The sequence below is a fragment of the Mastigoproctus giganteus genome, chromosome 4 (assembly GCF_048544385.1).
Source record: "Mastigoproctus giganteus isolate SK-2022 chromosome 4, ASM4854438v1, whole genome shotgun sequence".
NCBI lineage: Eukaryota > Metazoa > Arthropoda > Arachnida > Uropygi > Thelyphonidae > Mastigoproctus > Mastigoproctus giganteus.
In genome coordinates this window covers 33,809,999-33,832,919 of record NC_143578.1, presented here as the reverse complement: position 1 = coordinate 33,832,919, position 22,921 = coordinate 33,809,999, and the positions used below count along the sequence as shown (strand labels likewise).

The following is a 22,921-nucleotide window of genomic DNA, read 5'->3' as shown; positions in this document are numbered from 1 at the left end:
CTCCCAGGTTCTAGATTCCATTCAAAAGAGGGCAGTTAGGTTAATTAATGTCTCATCTGTAACAGTCTCTCCACTCTCTGTCTCATAGACGTTCTTTTCCTGTTGCATGCCTTTTCTATAGATACTTCCATGGCCACTGTTCTTCTGAATTGGCTTCTATAATTCCTGCTCTCTCTTTGAAAGCAGTCCGAACACATGCTGCAACCAGTCAGCATCCTTTTACAAGTTCAACCCACAGAACCAACTTTTCTTCTTCCTCATTTATTCATTCTGCTTCTGTTTTCTGGAACAACCTGCCTTCATACGTATTTCCTGAAAATTACAATCTACAGAAGTTCAAGTCTAATGTCAACAAGTATTTTCTTTCATCTTATTAAACTTAAACCAGTGCACTATACTAAGTACTATAGGTTCTAAAAAAAAGTACCTATACATAACAATGATCCTTGAGAATTAAAAAAATTTAGTGCGGAAAACATATTTATTTAAAAAAGGTTGTTTATGCATGGGTGCTGCACTTCCATCATTTCTGCTACCCAGGTAGTATACATCCATTGTTTGATTATATTTCATATTGTGAATACCTTCACAATGAGTTAATATTAGTATTTAGTATTAGTAACGGCCGCATGGTGCAAGAAACCTATGGCTTATGCTGCACCAGCCAAAAAAAAAAAAAAAAATCCCAACAAAACAATGATAAAAAAAAAATAAATAAATAAAAAAATAAATAACTAAATAATAATAATTAAAAAAAAAAAAAAAAAAAGGAAATTAAACCTATCATCCTATGCACTTCCCTTACCCGAAAGTACTATCCAGATGACCTTTGAATTTCCCCAAACTGTTGGCCTCTACCACCCATGAAGGCAACTTATTCCAGTAATTTATAACTCGCTGGCTAAAATAAAACTTCCTGCAGTCCAATCTAAACATTTCCCCCCGTAACTTGAATTTATGTCCCCTAGTTCTAGCATTATTTATAATCTTGAAAATTTTGCCCTCATTCATTTTACTGATGCCTCTCAGAGCCTTAAACACCTCAATCAAATCTCCTCTAAGGTGTCTAGTTTCCAAACTCTGCAACCCACATATTCGAAGTCTTTCTTCATAAGGACGCCCTTTTGCCGATCTCACCAGGCGAGTTACCCGTCTTTGCACCCTTTCAAGAAGCTCGATGTCTTTCTTTAGGTGCGGTTTCCATACTTGAACACAGTATTCCAAGTGTGGTCTAACATAAGCCTTATATAATGGGATTATCACGTCCCTATCTCTACTTGCAAAAGTTCGATAGATCATCGATAGGACACCATGGGCCTTCCTTGCAACCTGTTTACAATGCTCAGAGAATTTCATGTCTGACCATATCGTAACACCCAAGTCCCTTTCCTCCAGTACTGGGTTTAGTTGAACTCCACCAAGTGAATAAGTTTTTTTGGGATTACTGTTTCCCAGGTGTAATACCTTACACTTTGTTGGATTAAAGCACAGCTGCCATTTTTCTGACCATTCCTGAAGTCTATCTAGGTCTCTCTGAAGAAGCTCAGTTTGACAGTGATCATTAACTACTCTACCAATTTTAACATCATCTGCAAATTTAGACATCACGCCCTCTATCCCTTTATCAATGTCGTTTATGAAAATTAAAAACAACAATGGTCCTAATACTGATCCTTGGGGAACCCCACTTCTTACATCAACCCAATCTGAGGAATAGCCATTTATCACAACCCTCTGCCTCCTGCCCTGAAGCCATCCTTCTATCCATCTAAGGATTTTCCCAGTGATTCCAACCTGTTCCAGCTTATAAAGCAACCGCTCATGTGGGACTGAGTCAAAAGCTTTGCTGAAATCTAAATATACAATGTCGAAATTATTCCCTAAATCCAGTTGTCAAGGTATTGCACTGCTTTGAATGAGTAATGCTTCACCAGTGAAGAAGACTAATGTTACTTATTCTTGGCGGATACCACCGCTCAGGCAGCACAGTTTGAAAAATGGTATGAGATTAGATACTCTGTTATCCACATTCTGTCCCTATTAGACTTAGGAAAGCAAAAAAGGTGTAGGAAAGTGATAGTAGGAGAGGAAGAAGAAGAAGAAATGGTGTCGGAAAAGGAAAGGGACAATTACTCCTCATATTCACACCACTCAAAAACTCATCGAATAGGCAATGCTTCCTCAGTAGAGAAGACTGTTGTTACCTGTTCTTGGAAACTCCGTGATTATTAATCTCTCCAGATGGCACTGTTTCGAAGCTTGTTGTCTTCCCCTCAGTGGGTGGGCAGGTACCCTGATGTTGCAATAGTGACAACCCAGTTATGAAGTATAACTCCACAATGAGAGATGCTTGTGGTGTGTATGGTTTAATCTAAAAACTATTTTTTGACTAAATGTCTAAGAGTATGAAAAAGGTTGTTTATGCATCGGTAATGTACTTCCATAATTTGTACTACCCAGGTATTATGCATGCATCATTTGATTATATTTCATATTGCCCATGCATAAACAACCTTTTTCATACTCTTAGACATTTAGTCAAGAAACAGTTTTAAATTAAACCATGCACACCATCAAGCATCTCTCATATTGTGGAGTCAGACTTCATAACTGGGTTGTCACTATTGCAACAGGCAGGGCACCTGCCCACCCAACGATGAGTAAGCCAACAAGCTTCGAAATGGTCCCATTTGGGTGGTGGTATCCACTGAGAATAAGTAACATTAGTCTTCTCCACTGGTGAAGCGTTACTTATTCAAAGCAGTGCAATACCTCAACAACTCATTGTGAAGGTATTCACAATATGAGATATAATCAAACGATGGATGTATACTACCTGGGTAGCAGAAATGATGGAAGTGCAACACCCATGTAAACAACCTTTTTCATACCCTTGGCCATTTAGTCAAGAAATAGTTTTAGATATTTATTTAACATGAAATACTGTAAGATAGTAAAGTAATAAGGAATTGTGGGATATGTGGTATCTTTCTTTGGCAATTCTTTACTTTTTTATTTAATTTTATTTTACTTTATTGTTTATTATTAGTTATACAGGGTACCTATATAAATTCAGTGGGAATTAGTTATGGGTCTGCCCACAGCATTTTACATGACCATCTGCACATGTCTAAGGTCTCCCCACTACGGATTCCAAGATTGCTGTATTTTGTAGTTTATAATAATATACCTATGTAAATCTACAGAATTTTTAGTGCAAACCCCCTGGAACACTTTCATTAACCCCCAGGGGTTTGCGAACCACCAGTTGGGAACCGTTGCTGTACATGATCTATAGGTTTGTAAAAACAATACATTAGTGAAGATACTTGCTCCTGCATTAAACACTGAGAAAAAACATATTTCAGAAAATATCTTGTACTTTTAAGATTGGAAAGGAACATATATATATATATATATATATATATATATATATATGGAGGATTTTACAGTAGCCCTAGTTATGTGAAATTATTTATTTTGTTATATTAGTCAAACATTTTATTTCACCTTCAAAACATTTTCATAGTAATTTTCTTTCACTATTAGAATCACTACTTTTGCACTTAATAATCCCAGATTATTCTTACAGAACAGCTGGTGGATGGAGATCTACCACTGGTATCTCCAACCAGACGAAAACTTCCAAAAACACCAGTAAGTAGTGCAGTTCCTTGATTTAATATTTGTTCTAAGATGAATTCTTAACACAACACAACACACTCCTAACTTGTATAAATATTAAACAAATATATAAAAAAATAAATATAAAGTTAATTTAAGGGCACATGGTTAGTACTTTAAAGGAATTCTCTGACACGACATAGTCATTTATGAAAAGTTACATTAGTTGTGTTGTAGTCGTTGTACATATATAAATAAATTATATTTAAAAATATTTGTACTTGATTACTTTAAATTAGTCTAAAAATGATGCATTTTATTTAGCTATGGAATTTTTTTTAACTGAATAAAATTTCAGTTAAAACTTTTTTTTTTTTTTAATTCTAAGAAAGAATTTGGGAGGACAGGCATCACATTACAAGAACAAACCCAAATGCATGTCATGGCCCATTATTAACTGTTGTGGTGGCAAATCAGCTGCAATAAAACAATAACAGTGAAGCTCTTCTGTAATCTCAGTGGCCATGCGAAGTATAAACAGAAATTTTATTTTTTATTTTAATTTTATTATCATTTATTTAATTTTATCACATAAAATAACATTGTTAATACAATGTTATTTTATGTGATAAAATAATATTTTGATCGCTTATATATGTTAGTATAAACAGTGTTTTCATATGTATTAAATTAAAAAAAAAAAAATGTAATGTAGTCGTGTTTCACATCATATTATTTAGGATCAAGCAAGTCACAGTCATGGTCATTTGCATGGAGACATTGGCATTCAAATCTGGTATGATCAAGGTCGAAATGACTTGGTAGTGACAGTAATTGCTGCTAGAGGACTGCGCAGACGAAAAGCATCCATTGGTACACTTCCAAGAGCCTTTGCAAAGATCCGATTACTACCTCATTCGTGAGTATGAATTCCCACGTGTTTGACACATTAGGTTTCTCTTAAAGTTCACGAATTAACTTTTTAAGAATATATCTTAAATATATGGAACGCTCCTTAGGGGTGGGATGGGAGAGGAATCCTTTCTGAAACTGTTCCAACAGCTTTGACATTCAGTTTTGCCTTGAGAGCCAGCAGCTTAGTTTTATAGATGACACTCGTTATTCTCATTCTGAGTCACCATGTGGAGAGCAAGTAGCTTGAAAGCTTTCCTTATACGATTGTATTATCAAGATTCATAAATTCCAAAAAAATAAAAAGCTCCTTGTTGCAGGACGTCCTGCAGTAATAAGTAATTACTTCTGTTTTGCTTACTAGATGTGCAGAAATTTGTCTTTAGCCAGCAGATAGTTGAGTGGTGGAACAGGCTTCCATTTTTTGTTGTGGAAACTAATAGCCTAAATAAATTTAAGGCTGAACTGGACGGGCATTTGGAACGAATGGAGGGATGAAATAGGAAGGTTTTTTTTTTTTTTTTTGATGCTACATAAGCTTGCTTTCTTGCATCGTATGCCTCTACTAATGCTAATGACATAATATATAGGCGGCTGATGTTACTGTCTCCATTGAAGCTAGTGATGGTTCAGTGGATATCAAGCATATATGACATTTAATTCTATACATTGCCACAAATACCAATAAGTCAAGTAAATTTAGAGCAGTAGCCTCATTTTGTATGGTTTCTTACTGGTTTACTCTTATGGTTTACTTAGTGCAACAATCTCATATTGTGGGGGCCTTCTGCCATGAGTTGTCTCAGTATTACACTATAAATAAAAAGCACTTCTCCAATGAGTAGAATATTACCTTTTATTTAAGGCATATGCCATTCCATAATTTTGACCCTTATTGAACATCAGTGGGTAAGTGGGCACTTTCATGCCAATAGACATTTTGCACTAAGCCATTCAGCATCATGTATCACAAAAGTTAAAAAAAAAAAAAAAAAAAAAAAAAAAGGTAAATGGTGATGAATTAAAATATAAAATTGAAATAAACAAACAGAAGTAAAAATTATGGTTTAAAGGGTGTTCATTATCATAATGGCATACAGAAATAGTAATTTTCCTTTTTATTGTAAATTGTAATTGAAACTAAAATTAGCTTGTGTTTATTTTACAGTGGTTATGGTTCCATGAAGACCCAAATCTCAGAACCAAGTGTAACCCCAGAATGGAACAAGACATTCATATTTTCAGAAATTGGTTCTGAGGAGGCAAGTATTATCATGCTAATTGCATTTGCAACGTGCAATTTATTATTGATTTAAGGTTGTGTTAAGAGAAAATGATTTATATGAGTCACCCAACTTTTTGAAGTAGCTGTTCATGACATTTTCAAGGTTTACTGTCAACATCTTCTGTTTCTAGGTTGCAGAAAAGTTGCTACAGGTCTCAGTGTGGGATCACACACCAGTTGGCAGCAATGTATTTCTTGGAGAAGCACAGATTCCACTACGTAAAGTAGATCTTCTGAACTCTCCAGAATGGTATACCATGTCCACCCATCAACCAGGTCATGGTTTGCTTTCTCCAACCCTCAAAAATGCACCAGTTTCTGTTCCTCCTTCTGCGACATCACACGATGTTGCTCGTCGAATGATGAAAAATGTAACTGGTGAATTTGCTCACTCCCAGTCACTATGTGGTAAGTATGTTAGAAAACATGTTAAATATATGCTATTCATTAAATGTTTTGAGAAAGGTATTATATGGGTATTAAACTATTGTAAAGCTAAAGAGAAATCTCATTCCATGTAATATTGCAAAAGTTTTTATAATTTATTGATATCTAAAATTGGAAATAAAATTTCTTGCAGCAGGTATTTTCAGTGCACTGTACTAAGCAGTGATATTTCTGAATCCGTTATCAAGGAAAGTGTTTGGTGTGGGCAGGTTATATTTTGCTGTCAATTTTCACCTAATAATTTGTTGTACTGAACAATAGAGAGATTTATGGAGGAGTAATGAAGGTCATCCGATACCTGGAAATATTTTCATTGTAATGATATTTTCTTTAAAACAGTATTCATTGTAATGGGATTTTATTGTATTTATTTTCAGTTATATTTAAGCAATCCAAGAATGAATGTGAGTAATTAAAAATATTACTATCCTTGCATCATGTACTATAGAGACACCTCTAATATACATTAAATTTTCTGTTTGCAGTATAGCAAACCAGACGTTTACATTTTTGGCCTAGCATTGCCATACACAGAAGCATAACTAGGAATTTTTATATCTAAGGCCAAATATGAGAAATACACATCTGTTTTCATAAAATAATTAAATTATAATTATATTATAACATTAACTAATACTGTTTAATTATTTATATTAGTTGAATTATAATTAAATTATAAAAAATAATTATCCATGATATGGTACTTTTATAAAAAGAGATGCTTTTATAATAATTGATTTAGATAATAATAACTGTCGTATTTTTAAACTAAATTATAAATTTGGTCATTCTAAGTATTTAACTCCATTTGGCATCTGCAGTGAATCAGTACCTATTGCTGGAAACACACTTGCCATACCCTAGTTACATCTCTAGCTATATATTTTTTTATATATATTATATTACCAAATTTATGCGTGCCACATTTTCTGTATTGAATTTTCACATATACTAAATAGTCTGCACCAATCGTCATATGCTAAATGTTGCGGATTGCTTGAAGGCCTGCATCCCATTGCCATCTTCCAGAATAGTGCACTCTTACATCTTACATTGGAAACATAATGTGTGTAAACTACTCATTGTCATATTTCTTAAACACATGGATTTGTGATGCTGGGTTATTAAACATGCTGATAATACCTCAGTTCCTCTATGGGTACTAGAATGCTAACTTTCTTGACAGTCAAAGGTTTTGGTCTCTTCCACTTGCCTGACAATCCACTCAATTTTTTCTTCCTGTGGATAAAGACCTGATATACTGCATATCTGTATCTAACTTGCGACAATGAAAGATCATAATTATGCACTATTGCCACTGTGATACACGGAACATTCTTTAATGCATGGTTTCTCAACTTTTAAATACCCACTTAGACTTTAAGAAATTTCTTAAGGCCCACCACAGTCATATATGTAGAGTAAGCCAGAATTCATGAGGCATTTTATTTTTTGAACTGTTTGTTTCAAATTCCAATTTAGAAATGATGTAATTTTATTATTTATTCTAATATATTTTTGTTTTATAACAACATGCTTTATACTTTACTTACTACTTTATTTGCAGACCAAAAGGTGAATGATAGTTGTCAAGAAAATGATGATAAAGGATTAGTAAAGAGTTCCTCTATGGACTCAACACGTAAGTATTTATTATTAAAAATTTATTTTTGGAATTCCTTTTATTGTACTTATAAGGGAAGCTTGTCATCACAATGGAACCAATCTTGATGAAAATTTTTGTGACATTCATGATCCCAGCTAACTTCGGGTAGTGTTTTTTGCTAGCAAACATTTGCACATCCACACAAATTTGGTTTGGTTTTGATTTTACTGGTGCAAAAACAACTGCAGTTATACTGCGCCAAGAAAAGATCATCCACACAAAATATGTGTAATGCAGGTATTTTAAAGCAGATATAATTTGATACAAAACTGGCTACTGATATTGTATGAATGATTAACTGCTTCATAATGAACGAGCTCAATTATAAATGACCTATACAGACAGATATTTGAAAAAATTCTGTAATTTTCTGCAAAATCAAAATAATTTTACCTGACATTTCAGCCCACATCTTGTATAATTCTACAATTTTATAAGAATAAATTGAAACTGAATTTTTAAATCATGCAGATTAACTTTGACAAGCATACTTTCCATAATGTTAACAACATTATGTCATTAAAAAGTGCAGTCCAGGATTTCAGCTAGTGGCCATATTTATGAGTGATTAGTCATTCCAAATATTTGTACTACAAAACAGCTGCATTTCATTTGGGATCTCTGAAATAACCAATTTTCTTATTGTAAAGTGGCTGAGTTTGTGGATATTAGGGCCTTTTAATCTTCTACTGCTTACATGCTGTCTGATAGATGCCTCTTTTTCCATTTTTCTGTTATTGTTTTAAATTTGGAAATAAAATCAGATTCTCCTGTGTATGTTTTGACACAATATTCTATAAATGATCATATGGTATTTTCTATTTTTATTTTTTTTAATATATGAATTATGAGAAATAAATTTTTTGTTTAGCTTAACAGATACCAGATGAGCAATACCATCTTTTCTGCACTTATCTCCATACTCATATGTCATCTGTGAAACCCCAACAAGAGGTGTCTGATCTTGCTGTACAGCCTTGATTTTGCCCACATCAAAATGAAATGCAAAGGGCTTACAAAAATATGACATTTACAGGGTGTTTGGCAGATGCCATGTGAGTGTCTGTATTTCAATTCAAGGGAATGAGTGCCCTTAAATTCTAAGAAATATGACAAAAAAAAAAAAAAAATTCTTTATAATTAGTAATCTTTTATTTTTTATATATTTTATATAAAATATATTTTATAATATAAATTAATAATATAATAATTTATATAATAATAACATAATTAATAATATAATAATATATAATAATAATTTATAATATAATAATAATAATATAAAAATAATATTTATATTATTATTAATCTTTGGCTTATTTATTTGTGGTCAATATTTTGTAATTGAGTTTAGCAACCCACACTTAACTGAACACCATTTTCAATTCAGTGTAGTAGCCAAAAATTAGTTTTTTTTAATTAAAACAAAAAAGGGGTCTCATAGATGTCACACAAGTATGTTTGTTCCATTCAAAGCATGAATCATGGAAATTTAAATCCCCTCTTCATTCTGGTAGAAATATTTCTGTGTTTATTAGCTCTCACTTAAATTAAAAAAATAATTAACTATGTAAATAATATAGCATAAAGATAATTTCATTGGACTCTGTAAGAACTTGCTAACAAGAAGTGTGATACTCACTTTTATTAATTCATAACAATAATTGCCTATTGAGTAAACAAAGCATTGTTAATTTGATGTAACAACAAATGTATCTTCCATTGTTATAATAATTTTACTTATCATCCTTGTTATTTTATAATGGAAAAAATTTGCAGAACTTAATCACCATAATAAAATGATATAACTTTTCTGCTTTAGTTCTTCATCCAGATGATGCATATGATCGACAACCAGGAGTTGTAGCTAAGCCAACTGAAAGGAAATCCTCATCACCCTCAGTTATATACATGCAACAGACACCAACAGCACAATCATCACCTTCTATAAGAAGAGCATCTTCAAATCTTGTATCTCAAGACAGTCTTCCAGGTAGCAAAATTGATTTTTCTCCTATTCTTATGAGTTTTATGTTCTCTTTGGAATAAAATTATTTTATTCCATAAATATTTATTTTTAATATTATTTCCTTATGAGTGTAGTTCCTTCCAGAATGGTATTGATAACTACTGGTGAATAAGGAGATTCTGGGTTTGAACCCATATGATGGCATGAAAAATGCACAGTCCATTATGAACTGTGTGCTTAAGAAAGAGTTCTTATCATTATCCTATATGCAACTTCATTAGTTTGAGGTTAATTTTATTTCAGTATACCATGGTCTTTGTTAACTAAGCTTTTACTTCATTAGTATGTATGGATATACTAACTCACTACAGGTTGAATTCTTGAAATTCTAACATGGACTGGGAATCTTGCCCAGTCAGAATTTTTTCCTGTCATGTAGAAATCCTTCAGAGATAGTAAGAATCCTCCAGATCATGGTGAGATCAAGGCTAAAATGGATCAGCACATCCAAATGCTTAATCGATTAAGCAGTTCTTGTTGTTATCTCATGTATTGCGTCTTAACCAGTCAAGTAGAATACAGAACAACAACAAGAGCCTCTCTTTTTGGTTTTGATCGGATTATCCACAACCTTGCTAACTCATAAGGACATCTGTCAAGACAGGCAGAAAGATGAAGGGGAGTGACCAGTTCTCTGAAAGCTTTGTAGGGTTTTTTTCTGGTTGGAGCCACATCCAAGCATTTTATTTCAGTATATCATGGTCTTTGTTAACTAAGCTTTTACCAGTAAACAAACCAGTCCAACCTCTGGAGATTTGGAGGCAGGCCTCCAAATCTCCAATACATATCATTGCTTGACATAGCCGAGTGATCAGGAACATGAGTGCAGTAGCACATGCTCTTTGAGTGGTCCGGGGTTCAAGCCCGTGACTGCTAAATATGACTAACATTTTATTGATTGATTTATTGTAAACTCCACTGACCTGGTGGTTGTGCCGGAGTATAAACAAGAACATTTTTTTTAGGCTTGATGTAGCCGGAGTATAAATAAGAACATTTTTTTTAGGCCTGACATAGCTGAGTGGTCATGAGTGTGCTATTGCACTCATATAGCATGAGTGCAGTAGCACACGCTCTTTGAGTGGACCGGGATTCGAGCCCATGACTGCTAAATATGATTAACATTTGTATTGATGATTCTTTGTAAACTCCACTGACTTGGTGGTTGTGCCGGAGTATAAACAAAAACATTTTTTTTTTTTTATGCTCTGGTATTGTCCCATTAACAAAAATAATTTGCATTTAACAAGGAAAAAAGGAAATTAAAAAAAAAAAAATATATATATATATATATATATGGTTCACAATACACTTATGTGAGTTTAATTTTTTTGTGTTGTGAAAGTGATTCTACATTAGAATGCTGAATGCTACAAGATGATCTGTAACAGAGCCACAGAAAAGGTTCGACAGGCAAAGGCAGTTTATGAGAAATCACTATCAAACAGAGCAAAGAGGGGAGATAAGGAATTCTTCACATATATAAATGTCAAGAAGAGCAGGACAAACCAGATTGGACCTTTACGTAAGGGAACGGGGATAGTATTAAATACACCAGCTGCCGTTGCAGATGAACTCAAGTTATTTTGTATCGATATTTACAAATGAAAAACCTTTTGTGGCAATGGGAAATTGTGGGAGCGAAGTTGAAAAATATGTAATTAATGATATTGAAATTTCGCAAGATTATTTAATGAAAAAACTTTCGAGCTTACAGGCCAGTAAGGCTCCAGGAGTTGATGGAATATACCCTATAATCTTAAAGGAGGTGGCAAGTGAGTTCATTGAACCATTGAGGCTAATTATGCGAGCACTAGACTCTGGGGAGATGCCCTTGGATTGGAAAAGTGCCAATGTATCTCCCATACATAAGGGTGGCTCTAAGAGTGAAGTGGGAAATTATCGACCTGTTAGTCTGACTTCAGTGGTAGGGAATATCATGGAGGCAATGATCAAGGGTGGAATTCGGGATCATTTGGATCGAATTGAAATTCTCAAGGATACTCAGCATGGTTTTGTAAAGGGAAAATCATGTTTAACAAATCTGGTTCGCTATTTTGAAAGGGTCACGAGCTGGATTTAGGGAATAATTTCGACATTGTTTATTTAGATTTCAGCAAAGCTTTTGACTCAGTCCCACATGAGCGGTTGCTTTCTAAGCTGGAACAGGTTGGAATCACTGGGAAAATCCTTAGATGGATAGCAGGATGGCTTCAGGGCAGGAGGCAGAGGGTTGTGATAAATGGCTATTCCTCAGATTGGGTTGATGTAAGAAGTGGAGTTCCCCAAGGATCAGTATTAGGACCACTGTTGTTTTTAATTTTCATAAACGACATCAATGAAGGGATAGAGGGCGTGATGTCTAAATTTGCAGATGATGTTAAAATTGGTAGAGTAGTTAATGATGGTCACTGTCAAGCTGATTACTGCGAAACAGTAATCCCAAAATAACTTATTCACTTGGTGGAGTTCAAATACCACCACTTTGCTTATTGGAGGCTTGAAGTGGTGAAACCCATGTTTAGTCTCTAGAGCAAAGTTTCCGGCACCCCCCCCTCCCCCCCCCATACTTCTCCTTCAACCCATGCACGGTACTAAGTACTATAGATTTTGATACCTTTCGTGTTTGGGGTTTTCATAAAAAAAAAAAAAAAAAAAAAACTAAATTCAGTACTGGAGGAAAGGGACTTTGGTGTTACGATACGGTCAGACAAGAAATTCTCTGAGCATTGTAAACAGGTTGCAAGGAAGGCCCATGGTGTCCTATCGATGATCTATCGAACTTTTGCAAGTAGAGATAGGGACATGATAATCCCATTATATAAGGCTTTTGTTAGACCACACTTGGAATACTGTGTTCAAGTATGGAGACTGCACTTAAAGAAAAACATCGAGTTTCTTGAAAGGGTGCAAAGACGAGTTACTCACCTGGTGAGATCAGCAAAAGGGCATCCTTATGAAGAAAGACTTCGAATATGTGGGTTGCAGAGTTTGGAAACTAGATGCCTTAGAGGAGATTTGATTGAAGTGTTTAAGGCTCTGAGAGGCATCAGTAAAATGAATGAGGACGAAATTTTCAAGATTATAAATGATGTTAGAACTAGGGGACATAAATTCAAGTTATGGGTGGAAATGTTTAGATTGGACTGCAGGAAGTTTTATTTTAGCCAGCGATATATAAACTGCTGGAATAAGTTGCCTACATGGGTGGTAGAGACTGACAGTTTGGGGAAATTCAAAGGTCATCTGGATAGCATCTTCGGGTGAGGGACGCGCATAGGATGATAGGTGTAATTTACTTTTCTTTTTTTATTAATTATTATTATTTATTTATTTTTTTTTATCATTGTTTTATTCGGGGTTTTTTTTTTTTTTTTGGCTGGTGCGGCATAAGCCATAGGCTTTCTTGCACCATGCGGCCATTACTAATACTAATACTAAGTGAGAGCATTGTGGTAAATTGATCAAAGATGGATAGAGCACAGCTTTCGGGGAGGAAAAGTAACTAAGTCTTTTATGGGAAACTAAAGTGAGAGAAATATGTGAAGAAATTCCATTCTGTGGGAAATTATACATAAAAATATGAGAGAGAGAGGAATTAGCCTGAGTGCTAAGTATTTTGGAAACAAACTTCCAGAAAGGTCTGTGTGCAAGGATGCAAAAAAAACAAATATCATTTACTCTTCCTCATTCTGATCTACAGGAACTCCCCGACTTACGTAAGGGTTGCATTATGCGGAATGCTACGCAAGTCGGAATTTCCCCCATGCTTTTGCAGCACTCGCAACTGTGCTCGCTGAATTGATTGAATCAAAAAATAAATGTTTGATGAACATGTAAATAGAATTATTTATTGTATTTATTCAATTTTTTATCACATATGCAGGAAAAATTACAAAAGTGCGCAATTTAAAAAAATTTCAAAATTATAAAATTACAAAAAAGAGAGGAGACAGGCATAATGTCAGTAAGTTTTACCCCTCGAGCATCATTGCCAGAATTGACGTCTTCAGCTGATAAGTACACCGCTGCAGAGGTTGAGGACTGTAGAGATTTAGAAGGGGTCAGCCACTGAACCTTACGAAAGAACATATTAATGGATGACTGGATGGTGGCTTTATTCTTTTCATTGTAGATTTCTTTGTAGCAAGCAAGCATATCATTCAACCCTCTGTTAACTTTTAAGAATCATTCGCTGTCAAGATCTATCTTCTCAAACCTCGCCATTGCCAATTCAATTTCATGAAATGCCATTGCCATCTCTCTTGGCTCCTCATTTGATTCATCTTGAGCTTCGTCAACATTTTCTTCTTTGACTATTGCTGCCTACAAGTTAATAAGTTCTTCGTTAGATAATTCCTTCTCTTCTTCCTCTATTAACTCCTCCATGTCTTTGGCATCAACCTCCAACTGAATTAGCTCTGCAACCTTTACAATCTTATTTACATGCTGTGTGCATATTTTCTTACATGCACCATTTAAACAACTTTTAGTAATTTCTGCCCAGGCGTTAATAATGTTTAAGATGGTGTGGTAAATATTATATGATTTCTAAAAGTCTCTTAATGTAAAATTTTTCTCATTGTCTACTGCAGACAATGCCTGAGCAAATGTTGTATGCAAATAGTATGTTTTTAAATTCGAAATAACACCCTGATCCATAGGTTGTATGAGTGAAGTCGTCTTTGGTGGTAGAAATATGACTCTCATGTTTGAATTGAAATCATCTAGATGCATAGGATGCCCAGGAGCATTATCTAATAGAAGCAAAATCTTGAAAGGAACATCATTGTCTTTACAATATTTTTCAACCTCGGGAATGAAGCAGCATTTAAACCAATCCTCAAAGAGATATATTGTTATCCATTCTCTCTGGTTCGATTGGAAATGGTGGCTTTATTGATGTCCTTAAATGCTTGAGGATTTCCAGAATGGTACACCAGCAGTGGTATTAATCTGTAATCTCCCACTGTATTAGCCCCAAGCAAGAGCATGGCCCTATCTTTTGACACCTTGAAACCTGGCATTTTTTTCCCTCTTTGGCAATGTATGTTTGATCCGGCATTTTTTTCCAATACAAAGCAATCTCGTCAACATTAAAAATTTGCTGCATTGAATAGCTGCCTTTATCAATAATTTTTTCCAACACATCACAAAATTTCTCTGCAGCTGCAGAATCAGCACTGGCAACTTCACCACATACTATAACGTTGTGGAAACCAGCGCGATGCTTGAACCTATTAAACCACCCATTGCTTGCCATGGACCTGGGTTGAGGTTCACCGTATTTATCCTTAATATCTTTATAAATACTTGTTGCTTTTGCTTGAATGGTCATTAGACTCAGGGGCACTCGCTTCTGCTTTTGACTTTCCATCCAATTATTAACAGCTGTCCCATCTTTGATATAGCACCTGAATGCTGTTTTGTGATCACTGTTGATCTTAAGTGCATTGATCCTTTGACATGTTATTTTATATGTGCACTGTCCTTTAAAACAGTATTCACTGTTGAAACAGCAAGACCTAATCCCCTTGCAATAGATGACAAACTTTGTCCTGCTCCGTACTTCTTAATCATTTTCATCTTCATTTCTAAATCAATTTTGTTTCATTTCCTGGCACTACCACCACTTGCACTTTTCACTGGTCGCTTTCCCTTTATCATTGTAATATGTAAATAGGAATGAAGAGAAGTTTCTGAAAATTTATTTTTTATTTAATTGAAGATTTCAGTGAAGGGGAACACATTTCACCATAATAGCGTAAAAACCCACAGAATTCCACATATCAGGATTATTGCAAATGCAATAAGATCGAGTTTGCTACCCGTTTTATAATATTTGTGCTAACAGAAAAGCCTAATAAACTGGAAAGTCCAAATTGTTTTTTGGTCGTGACCTCCAGAATTTTAGAAAAATATCACAAAGGCATTCAAAATTTATTCTTATAACAGGAACATATGATAACGATGAAAGGGTAGTGCAATTTCCATTATAAATATAACCTTTTAGAAGGATAAATAGCTTAGTAATATAGCAAAATTTTCAACTTCCAAGGACTTGGAACGAATTACAAAAAAAAAAAAAAAAAAACAATGTGTTATTGGGTTCACATTACGATATTTTCATGATACCTTCATTTATTCATACAGGATGCAAAATACTTTTCCCCGATTTTTTAAAGTAATTTTATACTGGCTGGCAAAAACTTATGTAATGTCGAATCGAGTATTATGTAATTCGGGGAGTTCCTGTACTTTAATTTTGGACTGCTGATGTGTTGTTTCATAAATGTTTTTTATCAGCAAGTGGAAATGGTGAGCGTCATTCTGTTTAACTTACTTTGGTGGTCATTGTTAACTAAAATTATATAACAATTAACTGTTACATAATCACTTTAAAAAAACAAAAATGATATTTAATGAAAGAAATGTATTTTTATGTTTTATAGAACTTTATGGATCTAGTCCAAAGGTGAAAGAACGAGGCCGCAGTGCTAGTTTTAGAGTACACCGAAGAGAAGATGGTGGAGAGTCTGATAAAGGTAAGCACACTGCAGATTAATTAATTATTATTCCTGAGAGATTTAAGTGCCTATTATTGATGTATGAGCGGAGATTGTTGTTGTTCTGGACTATTTTTAAGCATCGTAGAATCGGGAGTATGTATGTGGCAGTCGTGAAGGAGGAGCCCTAGGTGGCACCATGTGACTTATCAAGTTTTTAATTTTTAAATTGTTTACTTAGGCCTTTACTATAATGTCATATAATTTAAAAAATGCAAATATCCGTAGAAATATACATTTAACGTTTTATTTTTTAAAAATACATATGTATGTATACTAGCTTACAATCAATTGTTGTTAGCCTTGTGGCAGTTTGTTTTCACTCAATTTTTATTGTTGTTTCCTGCATTAACAATATCTTAAAAAAAGAAAATATAAAGCAAATGGTACTTCATTCCGAAAGGGGGAAAAAAGCTAGCTACAGCAATATTGCTAGAAATGAAACTGGATTTTCTGACCATTTTGAAGTGAGAAGGTATACCACTGATGGCTAAAACAATCCAGACAAAATTTATCATTAATTGAAAATTGATTCCCATGCAAATGTGTCTTCAGAAAGAGGAAATAATCACTTGGGGAAGGGGGGGGGGACCAGTCTGGACTATAGGATGAATGGCTTAACTCATTGAATCCATAATCTCATAAAGGAGCAATTACTTTAGAGAACTTGCATATGGGAGTACTGTCATGAAAAAGCAAGGTGCCTCATGTCAATTTCTTTTCTCTGTTCCTCTATGGTCTTGCTTAAAAGTTTTTGAGACAAAATCCTCAAGGTCACAGTTTGAGAATACACTATTTTATGGTATCTTCTTAATCTGTTTACCATTTAATTTACTTTCTCAAGTTACTTTTGAGAGTATAAAAATTTTAGTTTAAGATATACTATGTTTTTTCTTATAGGATCTGGGAATGATCATCGAAAACTGGGCGAACTTGTGAAGCGAAAGCTATCTCGAACACTCAGCTTGAAGACAGAGAAAGACAAGAGGTCTGTGGGTCTAGGTAGGATGAGTAGAGTAGTTCCCAATATGGCCACTGGTGTCACTGTTGTTGGCCTGCCTGTCTGATTGCATGCTGCTGGTGGCAGTGGGAGATTTTGAATGTATTGTTTCCAAAGAGTTTCCTAATACTTTTTCTTGTCCTCTTTGTGTATTGTATTTTCTCTCTCTCTTTGGTGTGCTCTGTTCTCTGCATGGATGTGAAATCATTTCATGCAAGTCTCTAAATTCTTTAATAATTGTAATTAATACAAATTATACCATATGTGATCATTTTTAATATTAAAAGATTCTACAGAATTTTTTTTGTTATACATATTTTTATAGTATATAATGTTAAGTTATAAATATAATAAAGAATGTCAAAAAACAATGAATTCAATAACACTTTAACAGCAATGGAAAAATCCTAAGTCTGCTTTCAAATTAAATAGTCTTTCTTATATGTTTTAGGATGTGTAAGGAAACAGTTATCATAATGATTTAGGTTTATGTTTGAGACTTAATACTAAAAAAATTACTTAACTTTAGATAACATTTTAAATGAAGTTACCCCTTCATCTTGTTCAGCTTCCATAAGATTGTGGCCATGTCACTTACTGCTGGTTTGGAAGGCAGGAGGCAGTTATCCAGTTTCAGGAAAAGATGCAGAGGAGTTTTGCTGGGATTTTTCAAACAGAATAACTAAGCTGTGGAGAAACTATTAATAATGGCAGATCTGCCATGCCATCATGGGGGGGGGGAGCAGAATTTATATTTTCACCTCTGCAACTAAGCCTTAAGATATATGCACTTTACAAACAGTATACCATGTTGCCTTGGTACTAATCCAAAAATAACTCAATCCAACTAACTCTTGTGGTTGATGCCTCACTTTCTTTTGAAACGCCCAGCATTGTAATTTTATAAATACTACTACTACATAGTTGTTCCAAAAGTTCTACGCATGTGTTTGTTATTGAGAACACTAATAAAATTTAGTTAAATTTAGTTTAGTTAAAATTTTGTTAAAGAACATTAGCAAAATTGATAAACAGAATTTTATCTGATTATAATTGGGGCACTTAAATTTTTATATAAAATTCAAATTTGTCCTATTATGCAGCTAATTAAAGAATTCTTTTTTGTTATTTGTTTTTCAAATTTTGATTATATTAAAATTTAGTTTAAAAAAAAACAAAAAAAAAACACTAAAATGGTATTCCATTTTCTAAATGCTTCACCTTTAAATATATATATATATATATATATATATATATTCTCTTTTAAGTTTTTAATAGATATCAGTTTGTCCGAGATTACTAAAATTTAAACCTGTACCTGCTCCATTATCCTAATGGGACTGGATGCTTTCTCAGATTACACTCCACTTACTGTAATGCACCTATCCTGAATGCACTTCCAATTTTTAAATGCTTCCTGGTTGACAGTTTTGTGATGTCTTTCAGTGCCAACTCAAAAACATTGATTGCCTTCATATATAGTTCAAATTTCCTAACTCAGGGTCTCTCTGTCAGGCAGGAAAACAACCAGAAGTCACACAGAGCAAAAGACCATGCAAATGTATCGACAGCATTAGTGATGCTAAATTTGGAACAATTGTGATGCATACCGACTTCCAATCTTGTAAAGCTTCCACATTTTGTACTTAGTATGGATAATAGTTCCACGATGACATGCACATTGATAAACAATTCCCTTTGTGCTAGAGAAAATGATTAGTATAATCTTCAGGGCAGAATCAACTTATTTGGGTGGAAGAAATGTTGTTCCATTCAGAACTTACTTGCTTTGTTTTAGATTCATAGAGGAAGTTCATCTCTTTTGCGATTACTTTTCCCATTAGAATTTCTTCTGTGGTAAACGTGGTTATTTATTATTAATATTATTATAGCTATATGGTGCAAGGAAGCCTGAGGCTTATGCTGCACCAGCCAAAAAATTTCTGAATTACCCTGAGAGAGAGAGTCAGAAGTAGAAGGGGAATCACCAAGAAAGAGAAGATTCCAACTATATAAACATCTACTCTAAACTGTTATCTGTACTGTTGTAGGAAACTAAGATCCAGTGGTGTACACGGAACATGAATTGACTTCTGTTTATGGTTACCAAAAATTGTTACTTCGCTGCAACTCAGTGGTCATGTTAGTATGAAAACCATGTACAAAAAATTATAATATATATTATTGTGACATATAAGTTTAGTATTCTATCCATACATTTTCAGCCTTCAACTCAGATTGTGAAAATAGAAGTAAGGCTGTGAAAAAATCAGAAAACAAATATTCTTTCATTGTTAGCTTATGCCTAAATTGCATTTAGGCATAAGCTAACTAAAATTTTAACTAAAAAATCATAACTAACCAAAATTTTCACCATAAAAGTAAGTAGCATCCTTATGCATAGTGTGCACCTTTATTTCCATTAAAGCATAATTTTTTTTTGGACAGAGAAATGAGGATTTAACACAATCTGAATGCTAGAAATTCACATCTAATGTTTAGTTTTATTTCTCATTTAACATGAGAGTAATTTTCTTAATCATGAAATTAAATGGTAGCAGCTCTCATAAACATACATTAAAAAATTTGTTTCAGTTATTCTCACTTGGTAAATCATAATAATTGAATATCATTTATTGTAAAACATTAACAAACAAAGAATACTTTGCCCCAACACAGTGTAGAGATATTGATTAATAAAAAGTTATAAAATATATGCCTATCAAGAGATTGGCATGTGCTATTTAAAACTAAGCTATTAAAGTAATGGACAAGTTAACTGTAAAATTTAATTAATATCTTAATTCATATTGTTAATCTTAAGTTTTAATTAATACTTGAACTGTATCATTTATTTCACTGTATTAAAAAAAAAAGAAAGAAAAAGTCTTCCAACAATTTTTATTAATAATACAAAATTTGTCAGAAATTATAAAATGCCACCACCTTTACAGCTGCTTTGATAGCTTCTGCCATTCCCTGAGAAGATAAATAAACATAATATCAGTGGAAACCTTAAACTGCAATATGAGAGATGCTGTGGTAGAAAAATAAACAATTTGTCAATCACTATAGTAATAGCAGCAGTAGTAATAGAGGCATGTGATGCAAGAAAGCAAGCATATGAGCTTATGTAGCATCAGCCAAAAAAAAAAAAATTCACATATCTATTCCCTTTAAAAGTTTGTCCAGTTCCTCCTATACAAAGAGAAGTTACAAATAACATCAGTGATTTGAATTTCTGCACCAAAAGCAACTGTAGCAATCATACTGTATTATCAAAAATCATTAATATTATATAAAAGGACCAATCTGTCTCTTCTGTGATAAACTCACAGAAGAGACAGAAAAGTTCCAAGGCCATGACATGAAGACAGTGGTCATAAAAACAGCATGTTTAAAACATAAAGTTCTTGAAGCACCAGTTCATAAAGTTCTTTTATAAAATTAAACAAAACACTCCAATTGTTAGACATCTCAATAAATGTTTTCCAAAATCTTAATATGGTCATTCCATATTATAATTTCAAGTACACTTGTAATTAATTGTGATATCAGAATCAGTGAGAACCGGGGTACGTTTGCATATGCTGGATCAACTTTTGACATAAAATATATTAATCATGTTTTGTTACCAAATACTAATGTTCCAGTTGTTAATATTTATTAATTTAAGTTCTGGTTGAGAGTGATATGACTTTATCTATGTATTAAATCTTTTATTTTCTTTCATCTACATCAGTGCTTCTCAAAGTGGGCGATATCGCCCCCGGGGGGCATTTGAATTATCCATGGGGGAGTTAGGCATGAAAGGGGCGGATGGAGCACCATCAATGATTGGCTGTTACAAGGGTTTTATGGCTTATTTAAAAAATGCTGTGCCAAATATTATTACTGTTCATTGTGTCATTCACCGTCAGCATTTAGTTGTGAAAAAACTTGGTGATCAACTGCACAATTCTCTACAAACTGTTATTACTGCTATAAACAAAATTAAAGCACATTCTTTGAATGATCGTATATTTTGAAAGCTTTATGATCAAAACAGTGAACAGTTTGAACGATTGCTATTTCACTCCAAGGTTCGGTGGCTGTCAAAAGGCAACTGTCTCAACAGATTTTATGAACTCTTTGATACTGTTGTCGAGTTTTTTGAAGATAGGAACAACGACCTTAGTAATGACCTCAAGAAAATGAAAACTAATATTGCTTATCTTGCAGATTTATTTACTAGATTCAACTCAATGAACTTACATTTACAAGGACAAGATGTAGCTCTTATTAAGGCAAAAACTCAAATTTCAGCATTTATTTCAAAATTAAAGCTTTTTATGCGCAATGTAGGATGACGTGAATTGTATCAATTTCCAAATCTGTTGAAAAAATAGAAAAAAAGAAAAAATAGCTGATGAAACTCTACTAACTTTTTGTAATCATCTAGAAATGTTGCACAGAGATATGCAGGAAAGGTTCGAAGATCTTCTTAATTTGAAAATTCCAGATTGGGTTATAAATCCTTTTTTAAATAATGATGATGGTGAACGTTTTGTAGAAGAAGAATTGATTGAGTTACAAAATGAAATTGAACTGAAGCCAAAATTTTGAAATTCATATCATGAATTTTGGTTACAAAAGAAAATCCCTGACCATTATCCTGCATTGTGGGGAATTGTAAAAAATTACTTATTTCTTTTCCAACATCATATCTAGTCGAAACCGGTTTCAGTGCTGTATCTCAATTCCTGACAAAACAAAGAAATTGTCTAGATGTTATTAAACGTGGCAACTTACGGCTTCTACTTACAGATATTAAACGTAATATTGATAAGTTAATAAATCTCCACCAAGCTCATCCATTGCATTAAATATTAAAATATAATTAACTATTTCCATTAATATCATGACTTATTTATGTAATTAACTTTAATTTTTATGACTTAATTTAAGTGACTATAACTGACTTTATTTATGTAGTTGTAATTTTTTACGAAGAAGGAATAAAGTGCAGTAAATAGTTTTCTTTATAATTTACACACATACATGCAGGGCTGCATTTATGTTTTTGGAGGCAAACAGACAAATATTCATTTCAGTTATTTAGCTTCACTTTATATTGGTGGGCTAAAAAAAAGCCCTGGCGAGGGCTTTTTTTTAGAGGGGTGGTGATCCAAAAAAGTTTGAGAAGCACTGATCTACATGGTGCAGTGTTAAAAAATGCTCTGTTTATGTTCCAACACAATTGCATAGGTCAGAGGAGATTACAAGTAATCATTTTGATAAGAATATAAGTATGATCATTAATCATATTGGACACTCGTGTGCTTGAATCAAAGTCAACTCACATATGTGCTAATGGACTCTTGTGTTGACTCCTTGGCTATGTCATCTAAAG

At 33.5% G+C, this 22,921-nt stretch overlaps 1 protein-coding gene across 1 annotated transcript in view; it reads left to right on the top strand.

The window, feature by feature from the left end:
* The window catches only part of LOC150086614 (uncharacterized), a 199,280-nt gene that overhangs the window by 157,456 nt on the left and 18,903 nt on the right, over positions 1 to 22,921 (top strand). Inside the window, exons 10-17 of the mRNA XM_090371477.1 lie at positions 3,593 to 3,657; positions 4,365 to 4,543; positions 5,705 to 5,798; positions 5,953 to 6,229; positions 7,836 to 7,910; positions 9,757 to 9,927; positions 16,416 to 16,508; positions 17,430 to 17,531. Of these exons, the coding sequence (XP_090227603.1) occupies positions 3,593 to 3,657; positions 4,365 to 4,543; positions 5,705 to 5,798; positions 5,953 to 6,229; positions 7,836 to 7,910; positions 9,757 to 9,927; positions 16,416 to 16,508; positions 17,430 to 17,531 (1,056 nt within the window). The remainder of the gene's footprint in view (positions 1 to 3,592; positions 3,658 to 4,364; positions 4,544 to 5,704; positions 5,799 to 5,952; positions 6,230 to 7,835; positions 7,911 to 9,756; positions 9,928 to 16,415; positions 16,509 to 17,429; positions 17,532 to 22,921) is intronic.